Source organism: Eumetopias jubatus, unplaced genomic scaffold (assembly GCF_037043125.1).
Source record: "Eumetopias jubatus isolate StellerSeaLion01/CBP00866 unplaced genomic scaffold, mEumJub1_p1.0 scaffold_3, whole genome shotgun sequence".
Classification (NCBI taxonomy): Eukaryota; Metazoa; Chordata; class Mammalia; order Carnivora; family Otariidae; genus Eumetopias; species Eumetopias jubatus.
In genome coordinates this window covers 51,584,885-51,609,622 of record NW_028274809.1, presented here as the reverse complement: position 1 = coordinate 51,609,622, position 24,738 = coordinate 51,584,885, and the positions used below count along the sequence as shown (strand labels likewise).

Genomic DNA, 24,738 nt, shown 5'->3' with positions numbered 1-24,738 from the left:
TCACAAAGATACAGTTTTAATAAATGTTTTGTTAAAACATTTTTTAAAATGAAATAACTCTATTTTAAATACGGGGTTACTTTAAAGCTATTTTCATACAGTTTTAAATCTCAAAACACTGAGACCAAGCAGTTTTATCATTTTGGTTAGGATGGTGGTTTTGTTGTGGTGGTTTGTTTTTTTTTTTTGTAATTTTTATTATGAAAAGTTTCAAATTTAACCCAGAGATCAAAGAAAATTGTATAGTGAACACCCACTTTCCATTACTCAATTCCGTTATCAATATTTAGCTATAGTTAATTTAATGAAAGGCAATCTGTAGCAAATGACGAGAACACAACTGAGGATTTGGAACTGTTGAGTATCCTGCCACATAAATAAATCTAAGTTTTATTTGCTTCATAATTTTCTGTGCTGTACTCCATCTCAAATTTGACTGCTTTCCTTCACACAACTGTGACCAGTAATAACACATACTAAGCTATGAAATTTAACTGTTACCACTAGCATGTCTTTTTGTTTTCTGTCTTCAAGTGATTAATGATTTTATTGAGTAAGGGGGAAGAAGAATCCTGACGTTAGTAATTTTATTAGTAAAAGATGATCCTCTCAGCTTTTCTTTAAGGGCCCTTTTCTTTGAACTAATTATAGAGTTTGTAGTTTTTGTAGTTTTTTATTTTTGTTTTTGTTTTGTTTTGCCATAGAGTAGCATCTTGAAAGATAGTATATTGAAAATACATACTCATTAAAGTCATATTATTTTGTGACTAATTTTATAAATCTAAGGAATAGAATATGTGATAATTCTACATTTAAAAAGAGAGTATAGTTTGGTGTATCATAATGCCCTGCCTAAACTGAGATTTCTAGAATATAATTAAAAAGGCATTTGGATTTCTGTTATACTTCTTTGGTCTGTTTGATATTTACTTTAACACAAAACTCTTTGAAGTAGGGTAGGCTTGAAGAGAGACTAATAATAGACCTTTTGTTGAATATAAAAAGAAAATGCATTTTGTTTCCTTGCATGCATAACAATGGTTTTCCTGTTGAACTTATGTCTGCTGCTTTGAAAAATATATATATAATTTTTCAGTAATAACAAAGAGGTTAGAAATTATTTTACATAATAATTTATAGGTGGTGATTTTAAATGACCAGTGTGTTTTAGTTCTCAAAAGATTCATAAACCTTGGATTTGTGGAATGTATAAAACAAAGATACCACAAATCAGAGCAGTTTTTAAATTAGGTAATAATATCTTTAACCTTTGAGATTTTTTTCATGTTTGTCATTCCACTCTCATTCCTACGTGGAATATTTCTTATTTATGGATGGGTTCATAGCTCAAAACTACCAGGGTTCTACCTAAAACCTGTTTGCTAATTGCTTTCTCATTTGTTCAGGTTGAAAACCTTGTTTGGCTAGTTTGCCTACTTTACTGGGATGCTATTTGTTATTTTAAGTAATAATCATTACCGAGTAGTGTTAGGAATTAGTGTCTCTCCCTCCCCAAATGTTTAATCTCAATTTAGAGTTAGTTACATTTGAGTATTTGGGGAATGAGATGGGTGTGGTGAGTAAAGAATCTGAAAATTCCTAAATTATGTAGTTGTGCAGGTGGGGGGAAAATATCATAAAAAAAAACTTTTTTTGGGTTCGATAAGTTCTCTGAATATGGATTTCAGGGAGGATTTATGGTTAAGATCTTTCAACATTTTAGTTCTGTGATGAAACATGCTTTCCTATGTACAACTCCCAAGTTATGTCTTAAAAGACCACTTATATTAGGACGAAGCATTCTTAATACAAGTGTGGTTTTTGAGATACTCAAAATTTTGGGGATTTTATAAAATTTTGTAATGGGAGCATGATATACAATTTTTTAAAGACACAAGACTCGTAATTGCCTGAACTGTGTGTCAATCATGATCTGCTGCAAAGTCATGGCATTTATCCTTGGATTGGCCTTAACACTTTGAATTTTAACATTTATAGAACTTTTTCTTAGGAATCTATTTTTCATTTAATAGCACCTTTTTTTTTAAGATTTTATTTATTTGAGAGAGTGCTAAAGTGAGAGAGATCACAGAGGGAGAGGGGGAAGCAGACTCCCCACTGAGCAGAGAGCCAGATGTGGGATTCCATCCCATGACCCTGGGATCATGACCTGATGAAGGCAGACACTTAACCGACTGAGCCACCCAGGCACTCCAGCAACTTTTGTTTTTAATGAAGTAGTTTATACATGTAGTCACTTTTCGTTGCTAGCTACAAACTTGCAGTCCTATCATTAACTGGAAAATAGGTTATAAAATAAAGATGTGGGACGCTCTCACAATTTTGAGATAAGATGCTTTGCATTTTTTAAATATAAAGCTTTGGTGTACCTACTTTTAGTTATGTTGATTTGTTTAATAATTATCAGGAGGTATTCTTTGCCATATATTTTTCAAGTTTTAACTACTTAAAACCATTCTTTAGGTTCAAAGTACAGAGGGAGAAGCTCCTCACGTTCCAGCTGCTTACCAGCTAGGTCTCACGAAGTCAAAAAGAGGTAAGTAGACTAATAGTTCCCAAGCACATTATCAAGTGTCATTAGTTGATTTGGAAAAGGTGTTTATCTATCAGTATTTGAGTACGTATAAGTGTAAAAAGAAGGTTAAGGACACAGGTATGCATGCTTCATTATACTTTGTTTATAGAATTTTTTTGTACCCTCTTGAAGACTTTTGTGTTCATAACATAATTTTAGTTTGCTTATCCTGAAATGCAGTTCTTTGTACTCTTAATTATTTTCAACTCTGCATAAGGGCTGGATGGGAAGCGATAGAACAACATATTGAGGCCTACTTTTTACATGGTTATTATTAAAATACACACTTGGTTGTTTTTTTTTTTAAAGGATTTTATTTATTTTTTGTGAGTGCATGTGCAAGCAAGGTGGGGAGGGGCAGAGGGAGAGAGAGAGAGAATCTTCAGCAGGCTTCACACCCCATGCGGAATCTGAGGCAGGCTCTGATCTCACAACCCTGAGATCATGACCTGAGCCGAAATCAAGAGTTGGCCACTTAACCGACTGAACCACCCACGCGCCCAGAATACACACTTGTATTATCCACCTCTGCTTTTCATTATTTAAACATGTCTCCTAAGTACATACATGAATATGCCTCTAGCAAAAAATATCAATCTCTTAATACTGGTTAAAGCTAGTTAAATTCAAACTATGGATCAAAGGTGAGTGGCTGTAGATACCATTCTACTCTTGAATTATTAATTATTGACCAAAGAACTTTTGAATCCATTTCTTTCACTTTTAATTTGCAACAAGAAAATCATGTCTGATGTTTAAAGTCAGAAAGCATTTGAGATTTAGAGAAAAGGAGAGAGGAAGTAAAGAAGTTAAAGTGACCATTGAAGGTAGGACTGTTTATTTTTAAAGGTTACGCATGCTGAACCACCCTGGTTTTTTTAAAACAAGGATTCATATGTATGTTCTTAGAATAGGAAATTGCATGTTCTCCTCTGATCTCCGAAATGACTTCATAAGAACAATTTGCATGTAATTTTTCTTTTATTGCATTGTGGTACTAAGAAACAAGATAGAGAAACTTGTTTCTCTAAGAAAAACTCAGAAACAGAACTGGTCAGACACAAAAAGAACTTTCCTGTTTAATTTTCTTCCCCTTTTTAAGTCCATAAATATATGCATGTGTTTCTGAGCTATAAGAACAGTTCACAGTCATCAAGGAATTTTTTCCTTTAGTTTGGTTGACATGGGATACATTGGAAAAAGCAGCTTGCCCTGCATCAAAAAAAGGATTAAAAACGGTATATAAGTACTTCAGGATCTTTCAAGAGCAGGCTCCTTGTGGTAGAAAAGACAGAATGTGGTTTGAATTCATATCTGAATTTCTCCCTCTTACCAATAAGAAGTCTCTTACTTCTGGTGGTATAAGTAAAAATGTTAACATTTTTATGAATCACATTTGTATAAATTAACAATAAAATGGTTTTATATTGCATGAGAGGGAGAGGGAACAATATAGTGTTTTCATCATTTTTTAATATAGCCTATCAAATTTTGATAATGTGATATGAAAATAGATTAGTTAATGATTATAGAATTAGAATCTCTGGTAAAATATTCATTTCACAAGTTTAGTAAAAATGCATATAGTACATGCATAAAAATATTTTGCACTTTAGTCATAGGACTTTCGAAGTTACAGTAATCTTAATCTCATATCCAGTCCTGGGATTTAATACTGAAGCCTACTGGTGCCTGGGTGTCTCAGTTGTTTGAGCATCTGACTCTTGATTTCGGCTCAGGTCATGATCTCAGGGTGGTGAGATTGAGCCCCATATTGACCTCTACGCTGGGTGTGGAGCCTGCTTAAGATTCTGTCTCCGTCTCTTCAGAATCCCCCCCCACCCCTGTTCTCTCCCCCTAAAAAAAAAAAAATTCTGAAGCCTTGAGAGGTTTAGTGACTCAAGTTTTGTCACAACTGACATTCAGTAAGCTATACTGAGAGAACAATCAGACATTTTCCTTATTAGAGATGTACAAATTTTCTTTAATCTTGTAGAGTATACAAGTGTTCTGTTTGTTTATGATACTGGACAAATACAAATTCTGTTTTGTTCTAACTTTAATGTTTTGCTCTAACTTCCTGGTTTTTTATTAGAAATAATGTTTAATCTCTTCAGCTAGCACAGAGGTCTGATTGTTTTTAATTCCACCTTTTTCTGCGGAGAACTGTGTTTTTTGTGAAATGTGTGACTAAAGAACAGAGATTGTGATTTACAGTTTACAGAATAGTTTCACTTACACCCTATTTAGTTCCTGAAGTAACCCTGTGAGATAGAAGAATTTTCTGTTTTGTGGAGGAGAGAAGTTACTGCTTATTGTGATAAAGTAGGAGCTTGAACCCAGGCTTCCTTGTTCTTTCTACTGCCCAACACGTGCTTTGAAGCCTGAGTAGTCTACAATCAGACCTAGTGTGTGTGAACTCAGGGCTAACCCCAGAGGTGAGCTCAGCACAGACTGTAGTCCACTGCAGATAGAACAGGACTCGCAGAGAGAACCTGAGCCAGCTGGTCATTCATTTCCCCAGGCCCTCCAGCATTTGCCCTTTGCCCAACCAGATAGGCAGTTTCACTTCTAAATCCTTCAAGTGACTGTTTAATTTTATTGTCGCTTTAAGGAGAAAGTTATCATTGATTCATTCAGCAAATATTTTTTATGGTTCAGTTCTAGGTACTGGGATATAAAATAGAATAAATGAGGTTTCTCTCTTAGAAGACTCATTGTCTTAAAAAAGAAGATACGCAAACACATAATTATGGTGATAATTGCTCTGATGTAAGATGTTAATCATTTTCTCAGTTGATATGCGTAATTAGTACCTATGATAACAGCTTATTCCAGTTCAGTTTCACAACTGTTCCAGTTTACCTAGACTTATCAAAGGTATGGATCAGTTTCTTACATCTCATTATGCATTTTCTTAACTTCAAAACAATATTACAGAATTATTCTAAATTATGATGAGAAAAAATGATGCTATTCTGTGATGCTGTACATTGAACCTGAGGCTACAGTGGGATAGTTTTCAAAGTCAGGTGAATTTTAATTGATTTTGGATTTTATTCATACATATTATCAGGTTCTGTCATTCAAATCTTGAATGTAGATTTGGTAAACACACTTTATTTAGCGTGGTGCTTTTGAAGTTCTACAGAACTTGACCTCATGAAGCTTCTCCCCTAGTAAATGTAATAGCTGTAAAGTCTCTCTTCTACTTACAGTGTGGATGGGCATGTGATCATTCTTGCTGTGCCTAGGTGGCCTTTTTACTTTAAAAAGTGTTTTTAGGTTATACTAACCAGGAATTAGAGTTTTCAAGCCAAAAACCAGACAGGGTTTTTATAAGATTAACAATATTCTGTGCTGGTTGAATGTATTTGAATTTCATGCAGTTGTTAGGAAATCATTGTTTCATGACTTAAAAATGTTTGCATCATTTGGAATATCAGAAACATTTAAGTACTCTGGCATGCAAATTCGTTAATTTATTGGCACCTTAGTTATATTTTTATTTTCTTATTAGGAAAATAATAGAACTTTTTACACACTACATTTAAACTTCTAATTTCATCTGCTGAATATCTTTACATATCTACTAATGGAAGTGGTTTACTTTGGGATTTCTATTTTTATTAGCATGATTCTTTATTTCAGCCAGTTGTCCTCCAAAGATAAGACATTAATTGGATTTACCAAAATATATTAACACTGGAACTTAATTAGCACTGAACGTTGAGAATTTTTGATAGACCTGATTCCGTTTTGGGATGAATTCGAGTTAACCTCCCGTGCTTTGAAGCCACACTTTGCATAAGTGATGCATATTTTTCTAAGAAGAAATCAATATGTATATCTGTTAGGAATCATGTATCTGTAATATTTTCTTTTCAGTGTGGTCATATTTAGCAGTTTTGCCTAACTACATTTCTTTTGGTAGATCATCTATTACGTACTGCAAGTCAGCATTCTGATAGCAGTGGTTTTGCTGAAGATTCGACAGACTGCCTCTCCCTTAATCATCTTCAGGTAAAAATTTCTATTGTAGTAGGCACTGTGATTAACTTCATATTTTGGTGATTTTTCAGTAACTATATATTTCAAGACTGAATCTGTCTAATCTTTATTTTTCAAATGGCAGAATAAAAATGGCAGGATGTAGATGTTATCTAAGCATTTGACTACAGGTTTCAGTTTTCACTAATTATACATCTCTCTCTGACTGAACATTAGAAACAAAGAGAGTTTCTCCTTTATTTTTGGGCTTTCAGTAAACGGGTTGTTTTGATCACTATTCTGTTTGGCATTTTTCTTCTGTTTTCCCATAATTGTTTCTGTATTTTACCATAATTGTTTATTTAATAACTAACAATAATTGTGTTACATAGCTTGCTGAATATTATGTGACTTTTATGCTAGAGTGTGTTAGATAACCCAGATAACAGGCACATCTTTATCCTTAAGGAGTTTATGTGGAACCCTTGTATGCAAAGATACACAAGTATCTTGAAAGTGTTTAAAATATCTATAAGCAAATTTTAAACAGAAGTGGAATAAGAGAAAAAGAGAACCCCAAAGAGCCTGTAGGAACATCGTACTTGAGGGTACACGGACAAGAGAAAGAGACTCAGAAAGAATAATCCAGTGGGCAGAAGAACTGGGAGTTGGAGAGCCTTTTTTTTAAAGGAAATCTGTGGACATGAGCCTGGAAAGATAAGAATTGGGCTTTTTGGAAAGTGAGTGTTTGAGTGGTTCTGAGGGAGTAAATGAGGCAGAAGCATGAATGGAGATTAAATAATGATAAGGAAGAGGTGATAGGAATGTTGACTCCTTTTTCAAATAAGGGTGATAGGTCTTTGTGCCTTTCTCATATGGGAATGACTCAGGGAAGTTGCTTGGCTAAGGGAAAGAGCTCTAAGAGGACAGTCTGCCTCTAAGAGGCAGAAAAATCCGGGATGAAATTGTGAAGTGATACCTAGTCCTGGAGAGGATGTGATTGGACGCACAGATTGGAGGATTAGCTTTGAAAAAAAAAGGACAGTTTTCTTTCAGAACAGAGAGGAGTGGGGAGAGGTATAGGAACATTTGTAGGTGTTAGGGAAGAAAGTTAAGAAACGTTTGTCCATCTTCTCAGTGATTCAGTGTCATGTGTTGGAAGAAAAGAAAATGGGGACCTATGGAAAATAGTAAAGTTCGGGAATAATCTTTGTGGGAAAGTGGAGGGGTTGCCAATTAGGGGCAGTGAAAAGCAGTTTTGATTAGTACCAGGGCCCTGACCAAGGTGGGAGACCCTGAAAATACAGAGGGATCACATCAGTTTGGTATTTTTGTTAATGATACTTATCATTTGAGTTCTTCATCTTCCTACATGTTTTCCCTTCACAGGTTCCCGAGTCCTTGCAGGCCATGGGGAGTAGCGCTGATAGCTGTGATAGTGAGACAACAGTCACGTCATTTGGTGAAGACCTTGTCACACCAACAGCACAAGATCAGCCTTATTTTAATGAATCAGAGGAGGAGTCTCTCGTCCCTCTCCCAAAGGGAAGAGAGAAGGCAGCAACAGCTGCTGCTAAGAAAAGGCCAGATAGCCAGGATTTCCCCCAATGTGAGACTGTGGAGAATGCAGGAAACACACAAGTCACCTGCAGCACAGGAGATCACGTTACTGAAATTACTGAATCGAGTGAGGATTTGTCTCCAGCACAGCCAGGGGACCTGCTGAGGGAAGCAAGTGCTGAAAGTGATGTGGATAAAAGCAGTGAATGTGAATTTGCCCACTATACCACACACCATATTCTGAAGTCACTGGCTTCTATCGAAGCTAAAGGCAGTGAGAAGGGCTCAGAAAATACAACTGGGCCTCCCTCTTCTGTGGACAGAGTTAATACAGCTTTGCAAAGAGCTCAAATGAAGGTTTGCAGTCTGTCTCATCAAAGAGTAGGGCGTAGCTTGATAAAATCGAAAGATCTCTTAAAACAGAGGTACTTGTTTGCAAAAGCTGGCTATCCTCTAAGAAGGTCTCAGTCTTTACCAACCACCTTACTGAGCCCAGTAAGAGTTGTATCCTCTGTCAATGTCCGGTTGTCCCCAGGAAAGGAGACCAGATGCAGTCCACCTTCCTTCACCTATAAGTACACACCTGAAGAGGAACAGGAATTAGGAAAAGAGGTGATCGAGCACAATGGTCAGTCTTTAGTTAAATCCACTATTTTCATCTCTCCATTACCTGTGAAGAAAGAAGCAGCCCCTCAGAGCGAGGTGAACAGGCCGGAGGAATGCCATCATCGAAAGACTCCTGCCTGTTCGCTGTATGCTCCAGCACCTGTATCTCAGTCCGCCTGTTCTCTTCACTCTGGCCATTCTGAGTGGCAGGAGAGGCCCCTGTGTGAGCACATGAGAACTCTGAGCACTCACAGTGTTCCCAGCATATCAGGCACCACCTGTAGTGCCTTCACCGCCCCTTTCGGGTGTCCTAACTCGCATAGACATGCTGCCTACCCTTACCGAGCGTGCTCTGTGAACCCTCCTTCTGCCATCGAAATGCAGTTGCGAAGAGTATTGCATGATATTAGAAACTCACTGCAGAACCTTTCACAGGTATGAGAAAAAAATATCTTTTTTTTTTCTTTTATTGCTCTGAGCACCTCTTAATTCACTGAGAAACTAAGTCCCATCAGGCATGATCCACTTCAGCTTCATTTTCTTACATGCCTAAACTTATGTGTACCTGCTCTCCTCCTATACTCTGCCCTCCTGTCTCGAGGGAGTAGCTGTAATTAGTCCTGAACAAGGTTGATTTCTCTGTTTGTAATCTCTCTCCCTTCTAGAGAAGAGATTTTGCTCATTAGATAGCCTCCCTTCTTTAGCCTCTTCTCCATGGTCTTTTTCTTAGGTTGTCCCTATTATTAAAAAAATCTTCACTCTCAAATACTTTCTCTCCTTTTCTCTGCCATTTGACTGTGTTTACCGCCTCTTTCCTTTCTAAGCTTCCCTCCCCTCAGCTTCTGTGTCGCCGTGCGTTCTCCTGGTTCTGCTCATAGCTCTCTGACTAAGCTTTCCCCTCCATCTCCTGACTCCTGGTGCTGGTCTCCTGGCACAGAACGAGTCTGCTTCCACTGGGTTCAGAGACTGGAACTACCCCAGAAAAGAAAAAAAATCAGGTAAAGTGTGAATTTGAATAAGGATAGTCTGTGTGTATTGTCACTTAAAATTATTGCTCTCAGATACGTTAAGTGGGCTGGAAATAATTCCCCAAAAAAGCTTTGAAAATAACTAAATTGTCCTTAGGTTTGCATTTCACATTTCCTTCCTAAATCTCTCTCCAAGCTACTTGTGTTTAGACAGTTGAGGAAATGAAAATGACAATGTAATGTAATGATCACAGTGTTCTGCTAGGAATCAGGAGGCTTAGAATGTATGTAATAGATCTCTTACGATGACATAATAGACAGGAAACCACTAGGAAAGTAAAAATGAAAGTTGCAACTTCTTTTTTTTTTTGAGAGGGAGGGAGGAGAGGGGCAGAGGGAGAAGGAGAGAGAATATTAGTCAGGCTCCACACAGAGCACAGAGCCTGATGCGGGGCTCGATCTCAAGATCCTGAGATCACAACCTGAGCCAAAATCAAGAGCCACACTCTTAACTGACTGAGCCACCTAGGCTCCCCGAAAGTTGCAGCCTTTTTTTTTTTTTTTAAGATTTTATTGAGAGAGAAAGAGCATGAGTGGGGGTGAGGGGCAGAGGGAGAGGGAGAAGCAGACTCCCCGTTGAGCAGGGAGCCCGATGCGGAGCCCGATCCCAGGACCCTGGGATCACGACCTGAGCCGAAGGCAGACACTTAACTGACTGAGCCACCCAGGCGCCCCAAGTTGCAACTTCTTAAGTTATGTAGTAAAGTATACCTTCTTTTAAATATTTATTTTTCAGAGAGAGAGCGAGATTGAGCATGGGGGGAGTGGCAGAAGGGCAGGGAGGAGGAGGGAGGAGGAAAGAATCTCAAGCAGACTCGCACGGACCCCAATGTGGGGCTCGATCTCAGGACCCTGACATCATGACTTAAGCCAAAACCAAGAGCCTGACACTTAACAGACTGAGCCACAGAGGCGCCCCAAGTATGCCTTCTTTTAAATATAGATTTTATCCTCATGGCAACTGTCTCCTAATGATTTCTGCTCTAACCAAAATGTGGGTATTTCTTCTTCCTCCTTATAAATCGTAGTTAGTTTTATCTGTGAGGGAGATACCCAACTTTTCAGCTGTAATTATGTGAAACACGGGGTTTCCAGGGCTCTGTCCTGCTACACCCTCATGGTGCACCTTTCTAGACCAGCTTGTTACTCTGCTCTGGATGTGGTCATCTCCTCTTGGATGTCCCATCAGTAACTCAGCTAATTAATCTTCTCACCACTCCCCAACCCCGAGGAGACAGATGCTCTTCTTGACCTGGTCTCTGCCTGTCTCTCCAGTCTCATTCTTTGTGTGTGTGCACCAGCTGTGTTGGACTGCATGCAGGCCTCTAAATAGGTGTGTGTTCCTAGGTCTCTGTTTTTACAAATGCCACTGTTTTTGTTTTTGTTTTTGTTTTTGAACCTGGAATGCCCTGCCCTTGTCTTTCTTTGCCTAACTAGGTGCTGTTTACTGTTAAGGCTCAGCTCAGGTGTCACTAGTGCTGGGATCATTTATTCACCTAATTGAGATTTTGGTTTGTTTCGTCATAGCACTCCCCTCCCCCACCCCAACATTGTAAGTTTTTCCTCACTTCTCTTTTTTTTTTCTTACACCATGAGAACACTTAAAGGCTAGGAATGCCTTTTGTCTTCCTTTTGTCTTTTTTCTTCACTGTCTAAAATAGTGACATATAGTGGATGCCTAAATGTCTATGAATAAGTATAACTGCTTGCTACTCTCTCCAGCCAACTCAGTAATTTCTTGTAATCTCAGAATTTGCTATCACTTCTGTATTTTTGAGTTTTGTTTTCGTTTTCTACTTTCTCAAGGCAAGAGGGAAGTTCTGTAAGGCATAGATTTAAATGATACATGTTCCATATAGGCTCACTTATACCTGAAACAGATAGGGGTAATCTAGGTGGCATTGGGGACTGATTTGGTTCCTGCTTACAAAATAAAGTGGGATTTTTTGGTTGTTGTTGGTTATTTTTTGTTCTGTTTTGTTTTTTGCCTTATATAGAAAACTATATAGGTCCCAAATTCCACCTTTTTAACACTGTAGATAATTTGGAAATAACCACTTTAACATTGATTTGTAATCATACTTTCACTTTTTTAAAGTACCCTATGACGAGAGGACCTGATCTTGCTGCTGCTGTGTATAGTACTCAGAAATCATCTGTTCTACCTCTATATGAAGTAAGTTCTTACTTAGATCTTTGTGTTACAAAGTAGTTTATGTGATTTAGAAGTATAATTTTGTCATATTGTATTTTAGAATACTTTTCAGGAACTCCAGGTAATGAGGCGGAGTCTGAATTTATTTAGAACGCAAATGATGGATTTAGAGTTGGCAATGCTGCGTCAGCAAACCATGGTTTATCATCATATGACCGAGGAGGAAAGGTAAAAGTTCATTTTGTCTTAATGTAACTCAAAATATTTTTCATTCCAAAAAAGCGTCGTTGCCTTTTTGGTTTTATGTCTAGTGCTGTGTACCTTTTATTTTGTGAATCACTGTAAATAAACTTAGGCATAGTGTTTTACCAATTAAACTGCTTTCACTGTATTAAGGAAGACAGCAGTTGTAATCTGTTTTTTAGTCTGGAATATTTGGGAGAGAGGGTAGAGGAAGAAAGACCATTTGTCCTGTTGGTCACACCTGCGGCAGTTGCTGTCGTGCTGATTTTTAGAACTGGCCAGCTCAGTTCCTTCTAACGGCTTGTGAGGGAGTGGTGAATGTGAAGTCTCCAGACCACTTTTTTCAACCTTGTGCCTGTCATCACACCGATAGGTATGAAGTCGATCAGCTTCAGAGTTTGAGAAACTCGGTCCGCATGGAACTTCAGGACCTGGAACTGCAGCTGGAGGAGCGCCTGCTGGCCCTGGAGGAGCAGTTCCGCGCCGTGCGCATGCCTTCTCCCTTCCGCTCCTCAGCCTTCGTGGTATGGCGCCTTGGGGCTTGTCAGCGGTTGTCACTTAGGATTTACGTATCGTGTTCCACATCATTCAGAACCAGTGCCTTAATTTTAAAACATTTTAATGGCATTGAGGCAAGCAGAATGTTTAAGGAACCTTTCCCACAGATCAGCTGAATGTGCAAGTTGTGATTCTTTTCTTCTTTAGTATATTTAGAAAAATACTGAAAAATCTTAATCATATTTTTTTCATAAAGAATAAGGAGCAATACAAAATTTTAGGAGTTTTAAAGGAAAAACGATAGTGGGTTAATATGTGACTAATTTAGATTTTAATCACTGCCTGTAACTAACTGCCAAGAACATAAATATATATTTCACTCAGTCTTTTTTCCCCTTCTTGCCTTTGAATAAATAACTATTCCTTTTAAATTTTTCCTTTATTTTGGATTCTTTGCCAGTCTTTATATTTTTTTGAGGAATCAAATGAGATCTTTTTTAAAGGCAGAAAACATGTATACAGCCAAGAGAATAAAATACTTTGTTTTGTATCACTTCTCAAACTTCTGATGTTTCTTTGAGTGAAATGTAAACTTCAGCAGTTGATTATTTTTTGGTATTATCTTTGCAGTCATGAAATATAGTTTTGAAATGTTAAAATAGTGAACTTTCCTGTTACTTGAACCACATACTTGATGTTGTTAACAATAGATGACTCCGTACACATATATATGTGCACCCATAAGGAGTAGAATCAGTAGAATAAGAATGTGTATTACACACATAAATATATGTGTCGCATAGAGTGAGACTATCACTTATCACCGGTGAATATCTTTTTCCGTAAAAGGTTTCAATCGTTATTTTGAGAAATGCGTGTTGGTGACAGCAGAGAATCAACATCTCCTGTGAACCTTCAGTCAGAATTAACACATTTTATAGGATCCCGTGACAGTTGAGAGTGACCTTTGTGACATAAAAGAATGTTTTAGGGCAATAAATAGCCAATTCATTTTATTGTGAAACACCTGCATTTTGAAGAAATATTTTATACATACATACATATATATTGTTCTTATTTTTTCAGGGAATGTGTGGCAGTAGAAGCGCTGATAACTTGTCATGCCCTTCTCCATTGAATGTAATGGAACCAGTAAGCCTCTCTCCTTTCAAATCACTGGGGAAGGGAATGATAATAACATTTCATAAACACACAATTTTCCCAGTGTAGAAGAAATGTTTTTGTTTTTAAATACAGAATTTGATGGTAGCTAACGTGATTGGAAGTGAATTTGGCACTTCTGAAAGTCTTTTGCCATCTTAGGCCACCAGAAAGCCAGTTAATTGCAGTGGTGATTTATCTTTATGGTGTAAAGGATGTAATGCATTATGAAAAGTATTTATGATCCAGAGGAAATATGCTTTCACAGTCTATTTCCAGGTCCTTTAGGTAGTTGGATTTGTAAGGTGACTACTTTTTGAACAAGAGGCTGATTTTTATTATATTTTAAAGAAAGTGGTTAATCTGGGTGCCAAAGCATTATGATTAGCTATTTTGTTTTTCACTAGTTACTATTCCTTAACAAATAATTTGGACACCCATGCAGTAACAAGTAAAATTTTGTCCAACCATATGGTCTAGTTATGTATTTTATGGCTTTGTCTCACCATGAATTTACATTTTCCTACGTTTTTGCAAATGAAATTGAGTAGTTACTAAATGAATGAATTAGAATCATTCTAATTTTTGGCAGTAATCACAACTAGAATTTTATTTTATTTATTTATTTTTTTATTTTTTTAAAGATTTTTATTTATTTATTTGAGAGAGAGAGAGAATGAGAGATAGAGAGCACAAGAGTGAAGATGGTCAAAGGGAGAAGCAGACTCCCTGCCAAGCAGGGAGCCCGATGCGGGACTTGATCCTGGGATTCCAGGATCATGACCTGAGCCGAAGGCAGTCGCTTAACCAACTGAGCCACCCAGGCACCCCACAACTAGAATTTTAATCTTCTTTTAACTACCAGTCTTAATTTCAAGAGAAGAATTGCAATTTTTCTGACTTCCAGGTCACTGAACTGATGCGGGAACAGTCCTATCTGAAGTCTGAATTGGGCATGGGACTTGGAGAAATGGGATTTGAAATTCCTCCTGGAGAAAGCTCAGAATCCGTGTTCTCCCAAGCAACATCAGAGTCATCTTCTGTATGTTCTGGTCCATCTCATGCTAACAGAAGAACTGGAGTACCTTCTGGTGACTCAGTGGGCAAACCCAAGACCCATCTGGTACCAAGCAAGAAAGTATTCCGAGCATCAGTGGCCCTAACACCCACTGCTCCTTCTAGAATGGGCTCTGTGCAGACACCTCCAGATATGGAAAGTTCTGAGGAAGTTGGAGCAGCTGAAGAAGTTTTGGAGGCTGTGGGACCTAAATCTGAAGTGGAAGAAGGGAATGGAAAAATCCCATTAATGCCAGCTGCTGGAGAAATGCATAAAAATGTGGAGCAAGATGAGTTGCAGCAAGTCATACGGGAGGTGAGTGAAATCTATGCTTAATTTATTTGGCAGTATGTGTTGGAGGAGGTTTTATTTGAACATTATTTATAAGATAATCCTTTGATTCACTGTATTCAGTAATTTTCAGAGAGCATTTAAATTTTCAGAGAGCTAGCTCATGTCTATTAGGATATGTTTCTAATGGCATTTCTGCAAATTTTATACTCCAGTGTGAAATAATAAGTATAAAGAATTTGATCTTAGTGGGTAGTGGAGATATATGGAAGATACATGAGTTGTTCAAAGATAGAAATACAGAATGAACAAAAGGTTTACCCTGCGTGATAGCAATGTGTAAACCGGAAGCATTTAACCATAGTTCTGGGTTACCAAAAGGACTGCAAAAAATTAAGAAGATTAGTAGTCAACAGGTCAAAAGTTAATTGAGAAAATTAGTAAAATAGCTGTTTAGGACACTAGGATCAGGCAATAAGAAGGAATAATAATATATATATCATTTAAAAAGTGAGAGTACAGATCAAAATTTTTGATGGCTTTTAATTTTTTCCTTTTCTTCCCAAATCACACTTTGTCTCGGTACAAAATGTAATAGACTGCACAGGATAAAAATTACACATGTTGAATATATTTTTTTTTCAATCTATTCTCTTAAGAGTAACTAAGGAAGAACCATAATTATCCATAGTTCTTTCCCACTGATACTAAAACCCATGATGAGAAAGGATCTTTCCATTGGTTAAAAAGGGGGATATCCTATACATTAAAAAAAAAAAAATCACTTCATAAGAGTCTTAATGAGTGTGATGCTCTGTAAGGGATAAAAGAAAAATATATATAAGATGTGAAATCCTTAAGCTTAAAGACTAGTAGAGGGGCACCTGGGTGGCTCAGTCATTAAGCATCTGCCTTCGGCTCAGGTCATGGTCCCAGGGTCCTGGGACTGAGCCCCGCATCGGGCTCCCCGCATCGGGCTCCCTGCTCAGCGCGAAGCCTGCTTCTCCCTCTCCCACTCCCCCTGCTTGTGTTCCCTCTCTCGCTGTGTCTCTCTCTGTCGAATAAATAAATAAAATCTTAAAAAAAAGTAGAAAGGTAAATAAGACTAATTCAGGAAACAAAAAATTACCCAGAAAAACATGTAATATAATGTATTAAAGAATTTAGAAATAGAAAAGGTCAAAATAGGCCAGAGAAATTAGGGTCAGTGGCTCCCTATTTTTAATCTGCATATTTCCAGTAAATTCAGCAGTATGAACCTCTAATGTATTTTTGAAATTAATTTATGAGTAACATAGAACAAATTTGTAGTGGTTATAGGTCAAGAATGGTGGCAGCAGGCCAGAATCTTCTCTCAAATGGGCTATTGATCCTCTGGGTCCAGAGATTAGTTCATGTGTATGAGGTGCCATCATTCATAGCTGCATAATAGTAGCTTGAGAAGTACTGTAAAAATAAATGCAGTTTTACTATGATATATATATACATTCCTAAAAATTGTTGGAATTTTTAGTTTATAGTAACTGTGGTTATTACTGCACCACTGTGGGGAAAATAGGATTAGAAGCATAACCAAAACTTTGTGACATATTTAAAAGAGGATAGAAACCTAACAAAAATAGCACAATTTTATACCTGTTAAATGGTTAAGAAATACATAAATACTGCAATAAATATGGTACTTAATCTTGAAAAATACCTGAGATTTGCTTGTGGAACTGGGCTTTGGAAGGGTTACAGCTTGTGAGGTATTGCAAGGTAACAGAGGAGAGTAAGATGGAATCCAGCAGAAAGTTTTAATACCAGATGTAAGTACGTATGGCTCATGACACAGTGAACTGAGATAACTGGTAGATATTTAATGTATATGTATTTTGTGTACTGTGTTCCTAGGTTCAGCTGAACGCAGTTATCTGTATTCACCCAGTATTTCTTATAGATGAAACTGCACATAAGCAGACGTGAAAATATATTATACTCAAGTTGTTTCCTAATATTTCAATCATGTTGAGACAAATTTACATTTTCAAAACCAGCATTATAGCAGAAGAGACTGCATGTTTATAATTTTTCACTTGAATTACCAGCTTAAAGTTTAAAAGGTCTTAATTCTATAAATTTATTTGTTCTACAAATGTAATTTTTATAAGTTGATTGTATCCAGCGGGCTACTGTATAGCAGGCTTGGTACATCCATCTTGCTCAGTTAGGTGCAGATGATTATAATCCATTTTTATGTTTCATATCAAAGATTAATTGTTGCATGAAATTAAGTAATTATTTTTCTCCACACTATATTTATATATTAAGAAGTAAGTTTTAAGGTACATTTTCTTCCCCTAGAAATAATGGTGTTCCCTTTAGCTTGCTTTAGTTTGAAAGTTTTCCTTGAAAACTTGACATAATTTTGCTTGTTTGGCATAAATATTCCGTTAATGCATACTTGAGTCCGCATTTTTAAAGTTGTTAATAGGCGGTCTGATTTGTGCTGTGAGTAATTTCCAAGGAGTAAAGCATTCCTAGACCAGAACATTTTTATTCTTTGGCTGATAGAACATAGCATATAGAAAAAAGATGGTTGTTTCTTGGTCCTAGAGAAGTATTTGATCATTTATATAGAACCTCCCATAAAACAAGAAAGATTTTATAATTTCAAAGACATTTAAACTGACATGCAAGGCAAATGTTTGAGGAATTTTTCAGAATTTGTAACTAAACCTGTTTATTAGAAACTCCCTAATTCAACATTTGGCAGTTTGGAGGAAGTTGGGCTTAACATTTACCTTTTGCTGTTTACAGATAAGGACTTACCAAGCAGAATATATAGGTGAAACAAGGTGTTAAGAGGAATTTTGATGTACTTAAGAAAATAAACTATTTTGAAGCACTTAAAAAATACACATTATTAGATGAGTTAGTACAATGCCAATTATAATTTTAAAAAATAATGTGTTGATACTATCTTAGCTCAGTTATAAGGGTGTTCTGTTAAACTTAAGTTTATAATATATATAAAATTCAGGTTAGTCTTGATGCCATTCATTTCAAATCCATAATCTTTTTGCTTAAATACACATGGTACTGAATAGCTTATTAAAGCTATTATATCAGCTACCAAGAAAATTAAACTAGACTCTGCCTTTCCAGTAAATTCTGTGCCCCTGACACCATTAACAAAGCCACTCCTCAGGACGGCAGGATTTAAGCTTGGGTTGAATGTTTTGCAGGTGAGGATTAAGCATGTTTGGCAGACACGTTCAGGGGAGTTTTCTTAACTGCACTCATGGGTGCATGGAAACAATGACGTCTGTCAGGTTTTTGTTTTCATCATTTCACCATATGTGAAGTTTTGAAAAAGTATGCTTTCATTATAGTGTGTTAATACAGTAGAATTCTTTTGAAGGAGAACTCTGGAAGTCCTTTCAGACAAATGTTTAGTATACTCATTCAATAACAAAGCTTTTGTCAGATTAAAGGTAACCCACTTTTGCACAGATTGTATATGTTGTAGTGGGGAAAAATTACACTCTTAGAATTTGCCCAGGTGGTCTGTGATGTATGTAATCAGTGGCCTGAAACTGTTTACAATTACTTAAAAAGATTACTTAATAGAATAAATGAGCAAGTGCCATAGAAGCAAATCAACAGAATTAAACATCAAAGAATAAACATAGATTGCTTTTGTCTTTTAAAGAGTTCTTTTTTGTTTAATGAATTTTCTAGGCTTGGTTCATGCCTTTTAGTATCTTTATTACAGTCCATCTGACATGCTTTAAACATGTGTTTTGGTAAATACATAGCTTGTCTGTGTTCTTAGTACAGTTTCTTTCAGCGATCGCTTGATCTAATGGCTGCCACAAAGTCACGACCCAGTAGATGCCTGTTAGCCCACACTTCAGACTTGGAACAGAATAGAAGAACTGTTTCTATTGCCAAAGAACATTCTTTTCTTAATTTCACTCAAGTCTGTGTTCAGCCTGTACCCCGTTTTGGAAACTCTGCTCATAAGGGCAGTTTTCCCATCCATCCCAATAGAGTTTTCTCACTCCTAATCCCTCCCTCCTCCCTGTAGCATGTGAGACCTGGGAGCTCACGTATTTGTCCATACGTTTATTCCTTCAACAAATTATTAAAGGCATTTTATTGTTTTCAGTTCTAGTCTGTCTATAATCCTTTGTTTTTCTACCTTCTGTGTCAGATATTGTCTCTCTCTCCCTCTCATGCCTTCGCTCTGTGTCGCTTCTCTCTCTCTCTCATCAGAGCAAGCATTCAGACATTTATCAAGCACTTTATGCCAGGATACGTTGATAAGTGAGACCCACTTCTCTCCCTGAAGTAGCTCACAGCGCAACACTCTCCATTTGACCTCACCCTTCCTAGTCCAGGCTCCTTCTCCCTGGTGGGAACCATCTGTTGGTGACACTCCTTCTTGCTCCCCTCTCCTCTGAGGTGCTCTTGCTGCAGTTTTCTCTCACTGGGACCTGAAGTTGCCCTTATTTTTCATGACCTACTATCTTAAGGTCTGTCATTCTCTGAGAAGTTTTTACTTTTTCCTTTTGTAGCCCATACTGGTCTCTTATTCTCTGTTCTTATGTTTTAGTGAATTAATACATTATTTTTCCTCTTAATATTCTATGAAACAATATTCATTTTGTGCCCGTCTAGATTATAACATCCTCCTTGGCCATGCTTCTTTTATGCTTTATTCCAGTAATGTTCGTACCCTCAAAAAATGTTGGCACCCATTTTTGGTTTGTAGAGAATACTTTTTGGCTTCTGTTTTATTTTTTGAATGATAAAGAATGATGGAAGTTAATAAAATTGCCACATTGCATGGAATAACAGGACTGGGAAGACTATACTACTCATTGTCTTGTAAATAACAGATTTGCAAAGGTTCTGATTCAACACATTGTATTTGTGCTTTAATACATTGTGGCTATGAGATTCTGGTTTTCATAATATTTGTATCCAACACATACTCACTTAAAAATAAATCTGAAGTACTATGAAAGTCAAAAACTTTTCCTGATGTTTAAAATTTAGAAATATTGGTAGAAGATAAAAGGAGAAGTTTGTATTTATTTAAATATATTCCAGTATAGCTAGTAGGTAGCTAAGAAGCATTTGTTTCTGTGAATACTTCTGTATAAATCTATGTATTATGTACCGGTTTTGCATGACAGATTACTACAGAGCCATTTTTGGAAAGACTTCAATTGAGATGTGTTCAGGATGTACTTAGGAACATTTTAGGAAATAGATCAGGCTGACAGGAAACTGTGGAAATGTAGAATTTTTAAAAGCTGCTTGAAAGTGTCTCAAGTTCTAATTTGGGAAGACATTATCAGTTTATTTCAGGAAATCCACATTTAAAGCCTTCACAAAGAGCTATTTGGAGGTGATGCTGTATCATTAGAAAAAGGCATGGATAGGCATGTGTAGTGTCTGGGCATCTGGAAAAGAAAATCTTGATGGAATTATCATTGCCCCTAAGTCTGTTTGCCTTTTCCAACAATAAAGTAAGATTATATATCTTTATCTGAAGCAAATTTTCAGACAGGTGACAAGCCTTTACCATACAACTAAAGAAAAACTTATTTCTTTAGAGTCTGTGGTGGTTTAGAGGATATTTTTCATGTTTTAAAATATACTAAATTATTTTTTCTTTCCACTTAAAATGTGCCTGTTAGGTTCAAACAATATACAACTTCTTTAGATACTTTGTTTTCAGTTGGTATAAACAGGCAATATACCAGTATACTAGTTTGCCACTAATGAGTTTTCTTAACAATGAGAACACTAAGTATACTGTTGATGACCATACAAAAATAGACATTAATAAAAAACATGAAAGTGAATCTAACATTTGGTCACTTCTTCTTGGTTACTTTGTGTCATGGAGCAAATGAAGTTTTTTAATCTATAAAATAACATTTTTGATGTTCTGAACTTAAGAATTGTGATGTTATTTTATAATGGAATTATCTGAGTTACACCAGACCACACACTGACCTGGGTTTGAGGATAGATGGACCTGATTCCTCACTACCTCTCTATATTTCATGAAGGTTTACAAGAGGGTTTCTCAATGGCTTAGCTGATTGTAGGAATTAAATGCTATTGTTGTTTTTCTGAAAACAGAAAAAGTAAGATTATAATCCTATTGTTAAATTCTTATTTTTCTCTTTTTCCATTCTAGATTAAAGAGTCTATTGTTGGTGAAATCAGACGGGAAATTGTAAGTGGACTTTTGGCAGCAGTATCTTCAAGTAAAGCATCTAATTCTAAGCAAGATAGTCATTAAATGGAATTTATAGGTAAATTTTACTTAGTTTTTAATGCTTTGTTTTCTTAGTTACCCAGGACTGTTTCTCTGGCTCATTTTTAATTTTTAGAATATATATAATAGGTTACCCTGCAGTGTGAAAAACTCATACAGCCCCATTGGAAATGCAAGCAAGTCAGATCTCATAATATTCACCTCTAGGGGATATCGATAGTGTGTTATTTTACTGAAATTTCATTATAGTAGATAAATACTGGAATTGAAGGAATCAGAACTTGCAAACCAAACATTATTTTGATACCATTGGACCAAGATTGAGAATTAATCACAAATTATTAGTATCTTTCTTAATTTTTTTGTCTTTTAAAGAAAAGTATCCCAGGGTGCCTAGGTAGCTCAGTCAGTTAAGTGTCTGCCTTTGGCTCAGGTCATGATCCCAGCGTCCTGGGATCAAGCCCCGCATCTGGCCCCCTGCTCAGCAGGGAGTCTGTTTCTCCTTCCCGGTGCTCTTGTGCTCTCACTTTCTCTCTCTCTCTCCCTCTCAAATAAATAAAATCTTTAAAAAAATAAAGTATTCTATAGGTCCATATGTAATCATATCACAATTTATAAAAAAGGATGTTATATATATACACACACACACATACATATGTGTATATATATATATTTAGAGAAGATTCTCATCCTCCTTTTAAAGAATGTTTTAACACTAATATTTGAAAAATGTTTAATGCTCACTTCTCTTTCTTTTTTAAGGTTGGCATGGATCCTATTGGCTGTGCGATGTTGGAGTTCTCGATGATATACACTGGTGGAGGTGTTATTTGTGCTTCAGAAGATACTTGCTGCTGAGCTGGGCTACTGTATACAGTGTACAATGTTTATTTCTTCTATGCATATCTTTTTTAGAAACGTACATAGAAACTTAGGCACTTTGCTGACTTTCTTTCTTTTCTAAACTACCAAAACTGTAGCCATTTGAAAAGCCTAATATTTATTTGTATGTCAATATTTTCCAATTGATTCCCTATATAGAATTAATTTTAAAACTTGAAAACTTCCAGACTTAACCAACTTATAAATAACATATTTCTTCAGACTAGCTTCTTAAAACACTGACCTCTATGAGGTATTTACTGTGCAATAACTGATTCATTTTTTGAGCTTGAAGCAACCAATGATTTTCCCTCCACTGCTATTAATCAGTGTCACTTCCAAGAAGAAAAACTGTTCTGTTGTAAAAATTGCTCTTAATTCTTGAGGAGGTTACTAATAGCAGTAGGATAGAATTGTATGAGGTTACCTACAACTACTTAATGTTCTTACACTGTAAGCATTGTTACTTTACCAAGACAAATGTAATTTTATTATAGCTTATGTAGTATTTTTCTTTTGGAAATAAGCCTTATGTTAAACACTATACTTTTTGCATTGTCCAGACTTCTTATAAGGAGATGTTTCTTCTTCTTTTAGACTAAACAGTAGAGAGTATTGCCAAAATAATGGGACCTCTGACTTGAATGGATAGAAAAGAATAAGCTGGTTTTGTTTTTCAAAATGGAAGTAATTTAGATTTGTCTTCTCCTCATAATAGATGGTTTTAATTCCGTTTTAACCAGTGAGAACTTTTTGTTTTTAGGGGGAAAAAACAAGAAGGTGGTTTCCTATTTGGTTTTGTATGTATTAAATAAATGTGTAAAGTAACAACCAAATTTATTAGAATTATTCCTTTAGCATTTATAATTTTCAACTCTTATTATATTTCTTTGTGTGAAATTTTAATCAAAGGTGGTTGAGATGTTAACAATATTCTTTGAAAGAATATCTAAAAGGTTTATAAATGTTTGAATTATCACACAAAGGCTGATTTCTAAAAATAAAACAATAAAGTATTTATTTTGCCTAACATCTTTTTAATAGTTTCTTTTCTTTACAATGTGAAGAATTTGGATTAGATTTGATGAGTAACAAATAAGGTCCAAAAGAATTGGATATAACCTAATAGGTTGATATTCCCTTTTCCTCAAGAGGCTTCTATGGTGCTTTGAAAAATACAGTTAAGACCAGACCACCCTGGAGAAAGAGCTTGTACTGATGCCTCTTGGTCTCATCTAGTTTTGTGGTCCTAATGATTACCATCTGAAGCCAAATAAAACTTTCCTTTAAAATGTACTATTAAACTCCAAAGAACAGACATTAAAGTATCATTTTATTCTCTGGTCAAATTACTCAGTTTAGTTGATTCTAATATAATAGCAATGATACACATAAACCAGGCACTCCATATTAAAAGTAATACAGGCATTGGTGATTTCAACTGTTCAGCTTTGTAGCCACTTACAGTTCATTTCTGACAATACAAGATACCCAGAGTTTGATAATCAAAATTAGAGATGTAACAATTGCAGTGATAGACAAAACCAATGGTCAAATCATTTCTCTAGTGTATAAATGAAATAAAGTGAACTTCACTATTAGAGTTTCATCCTTCTCTCCATTTTAAATCTTTGTGTTTAAAAGCCACCATGCTAGCTCCTGTTATGTAGAAATGAATGAGAGAGAGAAGAAGGCATCTTTTTTTATATGGGTAAGTTTACAAGTACCAAATGAAAAAATATGAAGAAGAATCATAAAAAGAACTTGAGAGAGTGTAGCCTGGGTGGTCAGAGAAGTCTTTACCAAGAAGATGTAGTTTGTGTAAAGTCTTAAAAAATGGGAAGTGGAAAGGATGGGGTTCAAATAGTCAAGAATATTAGTAAAGGTTATTCAGAATGTATAGAGTTTGAGTTCCTACGTGCATGATGAACTGTTTTTAAGAACCCAAGTTGTCTGTAGCTTGCACATGTGCTCAGAGCCTGAAGAAAGAAGGCAAAGAAGAAAAAGAATCTTGAAATGGTGGTTTGGAATTTGGGAGTCACCGTGAGTGATATACCATGGACAAAACTGGGCAGCTACTAAGACTTGAGTACATATTGTTCCTCTATGAACGTTCAATTGAATTTCAGTAACATTTAAAATATGCATTACATCAGTTAAGACTATTTGCTCAGCTGGCCATCTTCGACTTTCTAAAAAAAACACTTCATGTTTTTAGAGCAGTTTTAGGTTTATAATACGCTTCAACTTTTTTAGAGGACAATAAGGATGCAGTGAAGTACATGTAAAATAATGTAAAGAAAAAGTCTGTTTGGGGGATTCCTGAAGAGATGGTCTACTGCCCATGCTCCTCACTCGTCCACATGGGAGTGTGGTGCTACTGAAAGA

General features: G+C 36.2%; 1 protein-coding gene across 4 annotated transcripts in view; it reads left to right on the top strand.

Annotated features, from left to right (window-relative positions):
* The window catches only part of ITPRID2 (ITPR interacting domain containing 2), a 37,229-nt gene extending 13,900 nt beyond the window's left edge, over positions 1-23,329 (top strand). Inside the window, exons 9-18 of one of the 4 annotated variants that reach the window (XM_028122741.2) lie at positions 2,485-2,557; positions 6,531-6,619; positions 7,976-9,187; positions 11,879-11,956; positions 12,036-12,163; positions 12,552-12,702; positions 13,763-13,828; positions 14,745-15,209; positions 21,388-21,505; positions 22,231-22,320. In XM_028122741.2, the coding sequence (XP_027978542.1) occupies positions 2,485-2,557; positions 6,531-6,619; positions 7,976-9,187; positions 11,879-11,956; positions 12,036-12,163; positions 12,552-12,702; positions 13,763-13,828; positions 14,745-15,209; positions 21,388-21,492 (2,367 nt within the window). In that variant the 3' untranslated portion in view covers positions 21,493-21,505; positions 22,231-22,320. Of the gene's footprint in view, positions 1-2,484; positions 2,558-6,530; positions 6,620-7,975; positions 9,188-11,878; positions 11,957-12,035; positions 12,164-12,551; positions 12,703-13,762; positions 13,829-14,744; positions 15,210-21,387; positions 21,506-22,230 lie in introns of all 4 variants that reach the window. The other 3 variants (XM_028122744.2, XM_028122760.2, XM_028122751.2) reach the window with 3 other exon arrangements.
* The last annotated feature ends 1,409 nt before the right edge of the window (positions 23,330-24,738 follow it).